At 44.9% G+C, this 15,181-nt stretch overlaps 1 protein-coding gene across 5 annotated transcripts in view; it reads left to right on the top strand.

The window, feature by feature from the left end:
• Nucleotides 1-15,181, top strand: part of CD151 (CD151 molecule (Raph blood group)) — a 40,731-nt gene that overhangs the window by 13,666 nt on the left and 11,884 nt on the right. For 3 of the 5 annotated variants that reach the window (XM_062577509.1, XM_062577510.1, XM_062577511.1), the window contains exons 2-4: nucleotides 2,891-3,010; nucleotides 9,349-9,452; nucleotides 10,591-10,782. In XM_062577509.1, coding sequence (XP_062433493.1) covers nucleotides 9,369-9,452; nucleotides 10,591-10,782 — 276 coding nt within the window. In that variant the 5' untranslated portion in view covers nucleotides 2,891-3,010; nucleotides 9,349-9,368. Of the gene's footprint in view, nucleotides 1-2,890; nucleotides 3,011-8,234; nucleotides 8,558-9,348; nucleotides 9,453-10,590; nucleotides 10,783-15,181 lie in introns of those variants that run through there. The other 2 variants (XM_062577512.1, XM_062577513.1) reach the window with 2 other exon arrangements.

Genomic DNA, 15,181 nt, shown 5'->3' with positions numbered 1-15,181 from the left:
TGGGGTCCCCTCAGAGATGACCAAGAGATTTTATTTCTTATTGAATGTACTTGGCTTTCTAAGCTATCTTCGGCTACCTAGGAACTGTTGTGCATAGGCTTGGTTAAAACAAATGATGTGGCCAGAAATTGTTTGATTCTCAGCAGCCCCTAGAAGGCTTGAAACAAGATTATTTCATTCTAGGCACCATATAAACAGTCACGGAAAATTGCTCCCCACCCTGAGGAGTGTGTAATCAGTTTAGACAATGCGCAGGGGGAGGTGAAAGCAGGATGCTGTTTCCGAGCTGTGGTTTATAGAATCTCCTTTATAAGTACAAAATATGTTTAGTTTCCATGTAAAGGTTTAGGGAGCAGGGTTCTAGACCCAAATCTGTTCTGCATGTTTACCCTAAACAAACTATAAATGGAAAAAAAAAAAAAAAATCCTGAGAAGAAGCTTCATTGCCTCACTAGATGTCTGGCTCATGTTTTGCTTTTTCCCTGGCACTAGAGGCATAAGTACTTTGACTTTCCAGCATGTTCTGGCATGCTGAAATAGAAAACAAAACATTCAGCTTTCTATCCTGGGCTGACTTTCTGTTCTAAATGGGCAGAAGTGTGGGAGCTGCATGAAGCAGACCTATAAATGGTAGGGCACAAGGGTTGCTCAGGGAGAGTTTGTGCTCAGCCTCGGGACTGAGGATACTTCGGAGTTATTGCTTGCTTTGCAGGTGGCTGTGCCTTTCCTCCTCTCCACTTGTGCCTCCAAAGTGGTCTCTGGGCTGCTGAAAGAAGGGAGAGCTGCTGGAAGTACAGGCAGCCAGGCAAAAGCTTTGGCGAGGGAGTATCTCTGTGTAAATACCCAGCTGCTGAGCAAGGCTTGAAGGCGGATCATGAGCCTCTGAGCAGCTTTCTCTTTCAGAAGAGAAGGAAAAAAGGAAAGGGTTGTGAGCTGTTCAGTCTTATCCAGGCAAGGCACTGAGTGTCTGCACAGTAACACCTGCCACTACGGAGATGTTTTTTTAATATTGTCTGTTTTGTTTGTCAAATATTATTTTAAAGCGGTTCCTGAAACAGATCATAGATATAGAAAAGTCTCCATTCATTTAAACAACTTATTGTCCAGCACAGTGTGTGACAGATCTTTTAGTTTAGTTTATAATTCCAGTACTTAGCCTATTTCTGAATGTCTCAAGAGCTGCAATTTTCACTGTTTCTCTAAAGAGATTCTTCTATGGTTTAGAGACTACATAGTAAAGTGAGTTAACAAGTTTCTAGCACTTACCAGAGCATTCCTTTTCTTCAAGAATGCTAGCAGGGGTAATCTATGCTGATTATAAATGAAGATGTATTGCTTATACTGTGCCTGAACGAGGCCTGCAGGAAACTCTCCTTGAAGTTAATAGAATGTTAAAATGATTATTAACTGTGTTAAATTTCATCTGATAATAAGAAGTAAACTTCTACTCTTCCCAGGTGGTTTGCAAACACTCTGCTCTCCCACCAGCCAAGTCAGGAAGCATTACTGCTTCCATATCCTGGTAAGGGCAATAGATAAGAGATCTTAAGCCTTGGGCTGTGAAATAAGTAAGTGTCAGGGTGTAGATCAAAGCATCAGTAACTCAGTATCCAAACAGACAAATTGGTTAAGAAGAACTGATATTCTCTTCTCTTCTTTCCATCCTACTGCCATTGATGCCAATGGAGACACTTCCATGGAGAATCAAATCCGCCTGCTGTAGTATGAGGTTGAGATGGCTGAGGATATGGTGGTACAAACGTATGTAGAAAAAACGAGGACCTTTGCCTTACAAAAGCAGGCCTGTTTTTTCAGCTGTGCCTAGCCTCTTGCTCTTCAGGGGGCAGAGGGGATGCTGGAGGCCATTTCTCACTGTGACAGCCATGTACAGCCTAGCTGCCTCCACAGAAATGCAGTGAGGTTGCAGAGAAATTATTCCCGCTACATTTAACAGGTCCTTCCTCTAGCTTGTTGCTGATCCTTTCTAAAGGAGGCGCTGAGATGAGAGGTCGAGGCCCCGCTCTAGGAGGATTGGCAGTGGCAGAGGAGTTTGGGAGAACTATTTTCTGATGACCCAGTCTGCCAGGAGGTTACTTTGGTGAGGAGTGGAGACTCTCCCATTTGATCCAGCTCTGTGATTCAGGAATATTGTAGTTACCTTCCAGGGAGCTTCCCAAAATCCTGTGATGGAGCAGAGCCTGCCATGGTGCTTAGGACTTGTCTTGGTTGTGCTTCAGCAGGGATGGAGGCTGAAGAAAACAACAACTTCCCAGCTTCCTTTTTCTCTTTATGTTTTGGCTCGTGCTCCATTTCTCGAGACTCCTCAGCCCTGGGAGCAGAGGATGGCTGTATGCAGTGAGTTCTGACCCTACATGCCCTCTTCTTTTGCTCCTCTTAGGCTGTCCTGAAATGCCTCCCGTGGCAGGGCTAGGGGCAGTGGTCACTTTGAAGCACTGTCACCAGCTAGGACATCACATTGCACAGGAGGGTTTTCTTCATGAACTTTTCCATAGAGTTACTTCCAGATCCTTTTGGACTCCTCTATTGTTGCCAAAATGGACTGTCACCGTGGCACATATATGGCCTTGACAGAAACAATAGCAATATTTACAGGACATTGCAGACATGTATAGTCCTATTCTGGCAGCTTCCTACCATTAGAAGATCTTCACATTTCCCATTGCTGCAGTCTGGGTTTCCCCTATTATTCCATGCACACTTCCCAGTTTATTCAAATGTGTTCATGAGGTGTATTCAAATGCATTCTGAAGTTACGTGCCCTTCATTAAAAGGAGGGCTTGATGGCAAAATATGTTACCACATTCTGATTCCCAGAAGAAAACTTGACATATTTTGTGATTCGCTGTCTCTCTTTTCCTCTCTTTTTCAGCTGTCTGCTTTCTTGAACCCAAGAGAGGACAAAAGTCAGCGAGAAAAGAACGGGAAGAAAAAGCCTTTGTAGGAAACGGAAGATTTGCACTGGTGTTCTGAGTTGTTTTGGTGGTGAAAGGTCAGTACCCGATTTGCTGACCTATCTTGGCTATCTGAGGTGGATAGTGGTACTTAAGAATTGTGTAAACCACAGCACTTCTACAAGCTTTAGAGTTCTTCTCTTGGGAAGCTTTATTTAATGGCTTGTAGCTGCTTTCTGGGCTATGTGAGATCTGCCGGCAAGCTGATAAGCATCTTAATGCTTTTTCTGCAGATATTTCAGTGGGGTAAGTGAAGCAGTGGTGGTAATATTTTCATTTTTCAGAGAGAGAACTTGGACAGTGAGATCATGTCTCCAACAGCTGGAGTTAGCCTTCCTGGAGAATGAGGTCTTCAGTCAATTTGCTGCAGATAGTATGTCAGGTTATCAGCCTACACCTGAACTGCACATACCAAGTAGAGCATGTCTGTTCTGTTTGCTGAGACCTGCTTTAGGGCCAGAGTTATCTGCTATGCAGCTAGCCAGCAGCATAAACAGACTTCAGGTAACCTTGCCCTCCAGGCCAACAGCATGCACAGTGCGTGAGGTAGACACATAGGCAAGGGGTGTGTAATACTGAACTTACAGTGCTTGGGAGCTACTCTTTCATAGCAGCATAAATAAAGCCAGAAGGTCTGTTCTGTGCTAAGTCTTTCTTGTGTGTGTTCGCAAAGATGGGCTAGAGGGCTGTTCTTTAGCCCTCACTGCTGGTCATTTAGTTGTTACGGGGATGAGTGCTGTATAAAATGTAGGATGTTCTGTTTCCCCCCTCCCCAGTTCATAAAAGTTACCTGTGAAATAGACCTCACTGACATGTTGCACACCAATTTTCTTGCCATTACTCATTATTTTTAAGCATTGCTTTGTGTTGCCTTTAATGGCCTGGGAACTATTTCATTTGTTTTGGCATTGTTTCTTCAACAACCTTAAGATGCTGCTTCAGGGCATGTTGTGCAGAAAAGGCCTGCAGGCCTGGCTTTCTTTGCTGTTTAATTAACTCCTGTTACTCTGCAAGTTGAGGCAAATGTACTAGGCAAAGTCTGTGATGACTAAATAAATGTCTAGCCAGCAGGAGTGTGTGTGTATGTGCATGCCACGTGCTTTCTGAGCTGGGATGTAGATGCATGCCTGCATATGCCTTTGGGCCTGCAAGTGAAAATACAGTAGTCTGATGCAGGATACCAGACCAAGTCTTGCCACTGAGATTCTAGGTGCTTCAGCAAAACAGAACAGCTGTTTGTGCAGTGCTGTGTTCACAAGTGCTCAGCACCCGGAATTGGAGCTTAAATGCTCAACTTCAAATGCAGTCTTATTGTCCAGTTTGTCCTGAGGCCTTAGCCTTGGTAAAACCAGAGCCCTTGAAAACTGAGCCTTAGAATGGCTAACATTTTAAGCTGATCTCTGCCTTGCCCAGCAGTCATGCACCATATCATATTACCCAGCTGGGAGGTTGTGACCTGCATTCAGACAGAGGAAGAATTCTCTCTCTCTTTTTCAATTTTTTCTAGACATGATTGTATAGATGAGTCAGCCTTTCTTGCTCCTTCTCCTTCTTGTAGTTGCTTCCCTATTACTCTGTTTTCTAATACTTCATATCTATTGTATTTAAGCATCTCACAATCCTTAATGTATTTGAGCCAGCACACCCTATAAATGTTTGCCACAATAGCTTTACGAGACAGTCTTAGTGTAAGTATAGATTCTAGTAACCACAGAAGAGGTTGTACTGCTTATTTGGCCAAGATAATGTATATTGGCAAAAGCACTTTTAAGGTGGTGAAAATGCATTGCTGTAGGGCTTTTACCAATGCAGCGAAGTCACTTGGAGCCTGTCATGCCTCACAGCTGTCATGCCTCTATCAGCAACAGTTCTCACTGCAGATCTTTACAGCATCACTGAGTTCAGAGAGATGAGTGTCCTGCATTGTAGAGGAAGAACAAGGGCAAGGGATAGGTTAAATGACTTGCCCAAAACCATGCAGGAAGTATGTGTCAGAGTGGAGAACTGAGTTCAAGCTGTTCAGTTCCCAGTTCCTTGAATTAAACTTCAAACTGTTCTCCATCCCTATTTCCTTCACGCTAATTTTGTCTTTGTCTTTCTTTTTTCCCCTCTTGTCTTTGTGTGTTTTGTTTCTTTGAGGCTGTTTTCTCTTCTTGTCTCTCACATTATGGTATGTAGACATAGTAGGAATCTGTTACCAACTTCTGGGATGTTATATATAAAGATACATCTCTTCATTGTGTGACTAGCTTTCACTGCCTTCATCTCATGATTACTTTTCTTTGTATTTAGCTTGCTGATGAAAGTACTGTCTATTTGAATAAACCAAATGAGCTTCATTGTGGCAGTGCTTTTGGTCTTTTAGCCACTTTTTCAATTAGCAAACATTTCTCATTATGAAGCTCATGTCTGATTAATATGTTCTTATGCAGTTGTAAATATATGCATGTGGCATGGCTCACCATTTTCTGTCCAGTGGAGAGCTTGTTCGTAGTTATCTATGTGATTCAGCATAAACATTTCCCTCAGTGTTTTGAAATGGAATACAACTGTGGGTGCTAATTAATGTTGCTTGTTCTCATCCGGTTTCAAGAATGTTTTGTATCACTTATGTGGGTCTGAAATAACAGTGACTGAAGTCAAGAAACTCTGGTCACATTAGTGGATTTTGGATGAGGCCCTGAGGTTCATGCTCATCAAGGTGTTCAGGTGCAGACCAGGACCTCTTGGTTTTGGAGGCTGAGAGACTCAGAGCCAGAGGTCATCATTAGCTGGCTGAACCTGAGAGGCAGATTGTGGCTCACTGCCTCCTGCTCCCAGCTGTTAGTGGAAAGTTTGGTGCTTAGTGCCCCCTGGCCTCCACCTCTTCACTGCCCAAGCTTTTTGCAAAAGGCACACCTCTGATGTCTCCTGCCCTCACTCACTTTCCTTGAAGAGCAGACATCTCCCTACAGCTTTGCCTGAACCATTCTTCGCGGGTGATGGGGAGAGGTAGGCCACCCTGTACGAGGCAAGGAGAAGCAAAGCGTTACTTTCAAAGGGAGGGCCTGGAGAGAACTGTGCTTCCATGAATAGCTTTCTGGGTGAGTCAGTAAGCGTGCAGAGGCAGCCAGTATCATCAGTTCTGCTCCTGGCTAAGAAGGGCAGATCAAACAGGAGACTGCCATGATTGCCTACTGACTCATGGCCTACCATTACTGCATGAATCACCATGCTTTATAAACCTGCAGCTGTTTGCTGCCAGCTGTCTGGAAATAAATAGATCTTCTGCTTGCAATGGCAAAACTGAGCTGCATGAAAAGCCTGTAAGTGTTGCTTAGTGGAGCAATATCTGAAATGTTGAGGGAAATTTCAGACTCTGTAATCTTAGCCCAAGGAAACTCTCAGCTGTGTGTCTGCCCTGCCCTCAGCCAAGAATAAGATTCAGTTTTGTACGGGCTATCTGTGGTCCCAGATCAGAAGGAGGTGCCAATCAACGTTGCTCAGTAGGGCCCAGCACCTGCTGTTTGGTGGTACCTGGAAATACTGTTAGTGACTTTTTTTTTAGTGATATACTCTAAGAGGAAGAAGAAGATCATGGAATCCTTTGAAGGCAGGAGGGGATGCTTGGATGAGTGATACAGTGAGGTGACACAGCTGTTTGCATCCAGCTCTCTGGGTCAGATCCAGCCCAAGAACAGAGACCATCAGTACTGTTCCCTGGCTGATCAGTGAAATGAAGCAGAGCGGTCTCAGAGGAAAGTGCACTGCAGGTTTGCTGTGCACAGCCCTGATGTTAGCAGGCGTGGGCAAAATGCCAAGGATAGCAGAACCTGTAGTCTGTCCCCAGAGGGCATGCATCTGGGTCTGGGCTGAGGTACCTATCTTGGGTCGTGCAAATGTGTGTAGCTGTGGAAGCTTGCCTGGCTGCTGCTTTTCCTGTTCTGTGGCTAATTGAAGCCTCTGGGAGCTGTAAATCTGTCACCTTCCATCAACATTACATTCACAAGGCATCTTCTCATTCAGAATTACAAGTCTGTTCAGAGCATATAGTGCCACCAGCATCCATTCCTTCCCCCTGCCCCAGGCTTTTGTGCTGCAACATGGTAATTAATCCAAGCGTCGCTGGTGTTTCTGATATTTTCTGAAGATCAGAAGTTATGCTCCTTAATATATGCCACCATCTCAGAGCTGCTCCCTTCTCCAGTGAAATGGCTTTCTGCTGCCAACTGTGGTGTTGGATGTTATTCTAGAGAAAAATGTTGTCCTGGGAAACTGGGTGAGGGGGACAGGCATGGATGGACTGCTGCTAGGATGAGCATGTTCTCAGTCTTACATTTCTTGCTAGCCTTATTTATTAGTTTCTACAATATCAGCCTGGCTGGGGTTTTGAGTGGGCTGTAGTGATAGAAAAGGAAATACCTGCCCGCAAATAAAAAGTGCTGCTGACTGGGCAGCTGCTGTTCCCGGGCTAGGCTCTAAAGCCTGGTGTTAGAAATGTAGCAACACAGATGATACTAACTGACAGACTCAACCCGGTAGCCACTAGATGTGACAGCCTGGGTGTGTACTCAGTGCTCTCAGGTAGAGATCTAGTCTGAAGCTCTTGTATTACTACCTGGTGTTTTGCAGGGAAATTTCCAAGGTAGATTAGTGTCTATCTCACAAGGCAGGCTTGCAGGAGCAGTGGCTTTCCAGAGGAACCTTGCACTACTTGTGAGAAGGAATTTCAGTCTAAGCAAGCATGAACTTGGTGCCTCTGGAAACGAGGAGAGGCTCCTGCCTGCTTTCAGGGAAATCTTTGCTTCCAGAAAGCCTTTTGCTCTGATATGGACACAAGATGTTCAGAAGAGAGAAGACAAGTGCATCATTCCCCACTGACTGGGAGAGATAAAGTAGATGATTTTTGAATTGAAGCAGCTCACAGACACCAAAAGGTTGTTTCTGCAGACTGCCACAAACAGCTGACGCTGACAGTGATACTCTCGGCAGTGCCTTTTGACTATCTGTCCTGTCAGGCAGTCGTGAAATTTTTGTGAGACGTTCAGAACTTCTTCTGGCATAACAAGGAGTCTGTGACATTACATGAATCTGCACTTGCTGCAGACCCATTTCTGAGAAACCAGCTGAAGAGTGTAGCAGACCTCAAACACTGCTCTGGGATTGATCCATAACACATTTCCAGCTGCTTATGTATTTGCAGTGATTTGATTTATTTATTTTTTTATGCTGTCAGATCATTTGAAGCCAATGGTTGTTATGTGTTTCTTCTTCCTAGTAGATGGGACAACTACCCTAGGAAACAGAGCTGGCTGGTGAGAATTGCCATAAAAAATAAGTAGACAGTGTGAAGAACAGAATTAATCACCATATTGCTGGGATTCAAAAGGGATAGATCATTTGGATGGATAATGAGTACGTTCCCAGTTACAGCTGTAAGAATTAAAAATACCTAGAACTTACTGAAGGATCTATTGAAGGCAATTGTAACTAATGCCAACGAAGGAGGAAAGTTTGCTGGAGCCAGATGATTCTATAAATGCCAAGGAGAGAGTTTCTGTCATCTCCTTCAGAAGCAGCAGATATGGGCTGCAGGCAGGAGCCAGGTACTGAGATTTTCTGGAACTCTGATCTGATACCTGATGGTGGGTCCTATGGTTAGAGTGGGCATGATAAGGGTGGGGTGGCCACAGTTCAGTCTGAGTAGCAGCTCCTGCTGAAGGCGCTTGTTCAGGATAAAGGAAAGAATTCTAGGAAAACTTGGGATGATGCAAATCTTTTGAGTGAAATCACACTTGGAGAAGGCTGTTCGCTTTGTTTCTGTGGGCACCAAAGTTCCCTCAACACTGAAAACAAAATTGTTGTTGTTGATCTGGTTCTATAGTGCAACCAGGAACAGGTCTGGGATTTCATGTATTTCAATTTACATCAGAGGAAGTGAGCATGGGCTACACTGAAGTTTGCTCACAGTACTGATGATCACAATTGCTAAATCTCCAGCCAGGGGCTGCAGTAAGTGCTGTGTTCACACAAGGATAGGGATGATCCAGCCACCATGAGCATTTCTAATGGAAAATGAGTCTCCAGAGATGACAGCGGGATGAAAAGAGAGAAGGAGGATGAAGGCAGTATAGTAAGACCACATACTGGTACCATCTGCCTCTCTCTGACACTGTGTGAGGTCTCATGCTGTGCAGGTCACTCAAATGGATACAAGAGCTCTTTATCTAAGCACTGTCTAGCATCCCTGAAGTCACTTTAATGGCTTGCTCTGTGTGTTACTTCAGCAAAAGCTTGAAGGTGTGCACTCTTGCAAGAGGAGAGTAGTAACACTGCCCTTTTGGGAGAAGGGATGTGAGGACGACTGGCTTCTAAAACTTTTTTTTTTTCTTTCCAGGAACTTGATAAGCCAGAAAGATGCGTGAGTATACTGAAAAGAAGGAAACATGTGGGACCATCTGTCTCAAATACCTGCTTTTCATCTTCAACTTCTTTTTCTGGGTAAGGAGCTGCAGCCTTTTTCAGGGGCACATAGGTAACACTGCAGTTTTGATGGCAAGGACAGAAATCTTGCCCCTAATGAAGTAATTGGCCAAATGCCCTGACATTGGTGAGACCCAGATTTCATCCTATGAGCCAGTGCAAGTCACAAAAGCTGTGGCTTAACACTGTGGCCTCTGGCTGTTTATAAGCTTTGATACGAAATATAGAACATAACAGGGAACCTGAAAGATTGCTGTCTTTCTGCTTTGTTTTTTCACATGGCTAGCATCTTCAGGAGGCCTGAGGACCCCACTTTCCCTGTTACTCCTCTCAAAACAGCATGGGGAGTCCTAGCAGCTAGAATAAAGATAACAATCCGCTCCCTGTGGCTGGTTCCACACTAGAGCTTTCTAGAGTGATGCTTTCTACCTGAAACTTACTCATGCCAAAAGATCATTTTTCTCTTTGCTGCCACAAACAGAATATTGGAGCATCCAGGCTGGACTTTTACAGAGAACTGCCTGGAGCTCAGTAGAGGTTGGATAAAGTCCTTCAAAAATACAAGCTTTGTGAAGACACAAGGGAACTGGTAGAAATCTAGTTGGTTCCTCCATATTCACTCACTGCGAGGGTCAATGTTTAACCAGCCTGGCTTTCTAGTTCCTTGACTGCTTTCTCCCCAGATGTATAGTCTATAAAGGATACACTGGGCATAGTTGTCATTTAGTAGTGGTCAGTATTGCTCCTTGACAAGCAGTGGAAAGCTTGCTGATGTAAAGCTGTTTTTTCACCCTCTGCTGCTAGGTAGTACTTCAGTAAATTTGGCATCTTTTCATATTTGCCCAGATAAGAGTGTGGCTATATTTGGGAAGGCTCAAGTCCAGGTACAAATTGCTATGTACACGCAAATACTCCAGCTAGCTTGCACCTCCTGCTGCCTGGGGTACAAAAGTGGCCTCCTTGAAGCCCTGCTCCTCTCAGTGCACTGGGACCTGCTCTCAGGCCCTGCAAGGCCTCCAGAAGTCTTTCCTTTGGTCTGAATCAGCTTTGGTTCAGGTTGCAGAGCAGAGGCACATGCTGGTATCCCTGTCCTGCTGAACATGAGGAAACTGCCACATCAGAAGCCCCTCATTTGCTTGTCTCCCTCTCTACCCAGCTGGCTGGCGGGGCTGTGATGGCAGTGGGCATCTGGACCCTAGCTGAGAAGAGTGACTACATCAGCCTGCTCTCCTCCAGTACATATTCGGCAACTGCCTATATTCTAGTTGTGGCAGGAGTAGTTGTCATGGTTACTGGCATCCTTGGTTGCTGTGCCACCTTCAAAGAGCGTCGGAATTTGCTAAGAGTGGTAAGTTTCGCTTGGTTGTTTTGTTTGGGTGGGGAGGGATTCCCCCTTGCTTTCTCCTGAACAATGCTGGGATGGAGGGAAACGTCTTGGTTGTGTTTTGCACCACAGACTCTCAGAATAACTGGGGTTGGAAGGGACCTCTGGAGATCATCTGGTCCAACCCCCTGCTCAGCCAAGGTCAGTCAGAGCAGGTTGCCCGGCACTGTCTGGTCAGCTTTTGAGCATCTTCAAGGATGGAGACTCTACAACCTCTGTGAACAACCTGTTCCTGTGTTCAACCACCCTCACAGTTAAAAAGTGTTTTCTTGTGTTCAGATGAAATTGCCTGTGTTTCAGTTTGTGCTCATTTCCTCTCACCCTGTCACTAACCTTCTTCACTTGTCCTAAAGCAAATACCACTAAGGCCTTCAGCTTTTGACGCCAGTGCTATCCTTGTCCTAGGTGACAGGTCTATTACAGAGTATTTGCTTTCATCCACTCAAAGAATGTCCTTACTACATCACAGTTCAAGACTACAAAGTAATACTAGTAATACTTGTATTAGAGGTAGGAATGTATTTTTGAAGTTACTCAAAACAAAACCATGTGGCTTTTTTCTCTTCCTCCTCGGCTCCCCCTAATCCCTTACTCTCTTTTGGAAAATGAGAAGAAAAAGGAAAATATGAGAGGCCTGTAAGAAAAGTGGCTTTTAATCACACTAGGTTGAAACCAAATAAATGCACTTTTTCACTGGCTTATCAAAATAAAAAAATCTAATTCATATTTTGTTTACTTGCAAAAATTTGTTTTATTTTTACTTTCATAAAAAGTCACGTAGTTTTGATAAACTGCTACTTTTTTGTGTCCCTCCCTGTGTTACTTTCTGAGCAGCCCGCTCACTGACCTACATCAAAATTTTTTGACCAGCCTGAGGATTTCTATTCCCCTTCCTCCCTCAGTTTGAAGTGTGGCAGTAGTCCTTCAAGTATCCAGTCTGCAGTAGTGAGTGCAGTGACTGAAATAATAATTGGTGACTGTGCTTTCACAGTAACAGAAAGGACACTTCAGTACCTTGCATCAGCTCCTTCAGCTTTGTGAATCCTCATTCACCTGACTGTCCTATTTCCTCTCTTTCGTTAGGAGAAAGGAGCAGAAATACGAACCATGAGCAATGCTGACACTTTTACCACCACCTTGGAAGTCTAATATTTCTTGTCAAAATCAGAATAGGACCAACAGTTGAGAATAAAAAGTAGAGGGACTTGCTCCCAAAGAGCACACTGTGAGTGATTTACTGGTGCTTTTTTCCACTCCTGGTATGTGGCAGTCCATTTTAGCTTTACTTCTGTTATTCTCCATGCCAAAGAGGTCTCCCTTTGTCTTTTTCCCTCAGCCCGAAGCTACAGATGAAAATCCACAGATGAAAATCCGGTGTGAAATTCTTTGTTATTCTGCCACAGCAAACCAGTAATTGTCTATCAGGAACAAAAGGTCACTGTGTGCTTACACCATGTGTCCTTTCAGAGTGGCTGCTTGTGACAGGCCTATTGTCTCTTCTCACTTGTGCTCTGCTTTGGTTGCTAGTGAGTAATCTGCACAAGAAACACCGATGTGCTTGCCAGGGCTGAGCGGGGCTGCCTAGGGGCCTTTGCCAGCTCTGAGCTCAGACTGTAATCCTGGCATCTTTGCAATCAGTGTGCAGGGGTCTGTGCCAGCCTGTCCCAATTTCTATCAGTACCAAAGGCCCATGTAAATACGGAAGTGAAGGCTGTAACTGGCATTCTGCTCTCTCCCCAGTGTCTCCGTGATGCTTTTAAAAACTATTTGACAGTTGTGGCTGCTTTTTGTAAAATAAATGTATTGTTTTTAGTTTTTGTTTGTTTTTCTATTTAAGTCTCAGGAAGCTGTGGCTTTTAGCTGCCTTGCTAGCTGCCTGGGAGTTTTAAGTGACCACTTTGAGGCTTTTCTCTGTATTTCATTGCTGATCACTCATAGCTGTACACTTCTATCTGATGCTTGTTTCTTCATTAACCTCCTTAGCCAGATGATGCACTCAGAGTTGGCAACGGGTGCAGAGTTTCTTCCCATAGCTGGAGAGTTCAGAGAGATGTGCTCTGTGAGCAGCGATGGCAGTGGAAAAGCAACCTGGCTGGACATGATGCTGCAGTCTGGCTCTGCTGGTGGAGCTCAGCAGTCAGGTCCTGGCAGAGGCAGCGGTGATCTTTAGTCCTGCTCAGGCTTAAGCTCAGATGCAGAAGCTGTGAAGCTGCTCTCCAGAGGCCTGTTTCAATAGTCTGTCTTGGGCAAAAACAAGGAGACATGAATTAGGCTCTTGTCCTCTTCGGTGCGATGTGATGTGTCCCTGTTAACATGCTGACTGCCAAAGCAGGTGTGATACAAAGCTGCTGGTGGGGCATTCCTCCTATGCCAGGAAGAATCTAGTTAAGACTCTCCTAAAGTGGAACTGAACTACTCTTGTCTCACTTTTTGCTGAACTGCAGAGGCAGGAGGAGTGTAACAGAACACTGGGGAACAAAACCTGCATGGTCATCTCAATCCAGCTCTTTACAAGCACGTAAGCCACAGCATATATCATGTTCCAGTCAAGATATGTGCTTTCATACACAAAAGTGTGCAAGTGGGAGTCCCAGGAAAGGACCTACCAGATAGAAGAACTCGCATATAAAGGAAGCAGCTGACTTTCTGCTTGGTCCCTCACACTGCTGCATTTACTTAGTTACCTTGGATAGGGAAAAGGGGAACATGTGTTGATATGACTTGTGTTCCAGCAGCATTTAGGCTTGGCACCTTCCCATTTAAATGAGATTGCTGACTTAGGAGTGCAGTTGTTTGTATATTTCTTCTGCATGGAATGGAAGGATCTCTTCAGAAAATAATTTGGATTGTAGGTGGATTAAATAATTTTTTGGCTTATTCAGAGATAACATACTTGATGCTTCACTCTGACATTTGAAGTTGAATGAAAGAAGTCTTTGCCCTCTACGTCTTGGGACACAGCATGCAGGCCTGACTCTGGCTTGGAGTCAGAGTAGGAGTGAATTTTGCCCAGAGCCCACCCACATTCCAGAGTATCTCCTACAGGCCTTTGGATGATCCTACGTTTCTTACTAGTTTCCCAGTCTTTTGGGAAGCAAGTGTGGCATGTCCCTGCAGCTCCCAGCAGGAGCTGGCATACTTCTCTTTCCTGAGCAGACCTCTGTAAAAAGGCTCTGTAACTCTTGATGAAAAGCAAAGAGAATATCCCTGTTTTGTGCCAGGTATGTGTCCAGAGTGAAAGCTGCCGCTCCCCTGTGTCGGCATGAAGTGGTGCAATAGATGCCTGAGGGGACGCTGGGGCCTGGAGGAAGAGGGGAGGCTGGGATAAGGATAATGATAGCGATGTGGTGTATCAGCATAGACAGGCTGTATGCATTCGGCAGCAGATGCAGTAACCTCTCATACCAGATACGTAGAGAGGCCTCGTGACTCAAATTTTCTTAGGCCTGCTGGGTATGTGTTTGTTTCTTTCCACCCTAAGCAAACACGATGAGCTGAGCTGTGGTGACACAGGGCTCCACCTGAATGCCTCTGACATGACGACAGAGAGTACCCAGTGGCAGGGAATAATAAATGAAAGAAACTTCCCAGTTCATTGGTTGTTTTCAGCATCCCGCCACCCTCCTTCCCCCTCCTATCCAGAGAAATGATGTCAGAGCAGTCGGGTGTAACTAGGTTCCAACAAAGGAAAGCCAATCTTTGTAAGTGCTGATCCTTTCTTGCCCCTTTGAATGTCCTATGAGTGTTGGGACCAGCCTTTAGCTATCCAGCCCTCCACTGAGTGACTCATTCCCGTGGTATGAATGGGCACCTTGTACAAGTGTATGCAGAGACTTTCAGTGGAGAGTGTGGGGCTGGAAAGTGAATGCCTGAGATTGTGCACTCAGATTAAAGCCCTGCCTGCAGACAAAACCCAGCTGTCCATCCTTTGCAGCTGCTGAATCCCAGCAGGGGTGGAAGAGGAAACCTGAGCTGTGTGTGTGTCAGTGTTGTTTTACTCCTGTAAAGGGGCTTAGAAATACCTGTGTTGATCAGGAAAAAACAGCACAGCAGGGATTGTAACCCTAGTGTAACAAAAGGCATTCGTGCTATCTAGACCAGCTTGCTCTGTACAGGTCTTTGCTGTTCTTGTGTGCACCAGAGAGAGATAGTTTGAAGTCTAACTACATTTACTGGAACCTGTCTATTGTTCCTTTAGTAACAGCATTTCCTAGGCTCAGAGGAAAAATAGAAAATAGGCTGGTGAATAGCTCAGACCTGGTGTGCGTTTGTGTGTTTGAAAGATCGGGGGAAGGACTGGAAGTCTGAGGGTCTTGCGGAACAGAGATATGTTGTTCTGTTCTTGGCAAGATAACTCTTACAG

The sequence above is a fragment of the Rhea pennata genome, chromosome 5, assembly GCF_028389875.1.
Source record: "Rhea pennata isolate bPtePen1 chromosome 5, bPtePen1.pri, whole genome shotgun sequence".
Lineage (NCBI taxonomy): Eukaryota > Metazoa > Chordata > Aves > Rheiformes > Rheidae > Rhea > Rhea pennata.
This window is presented reverse-complemented; position numbering and strand designations above follow the sequence as displayed.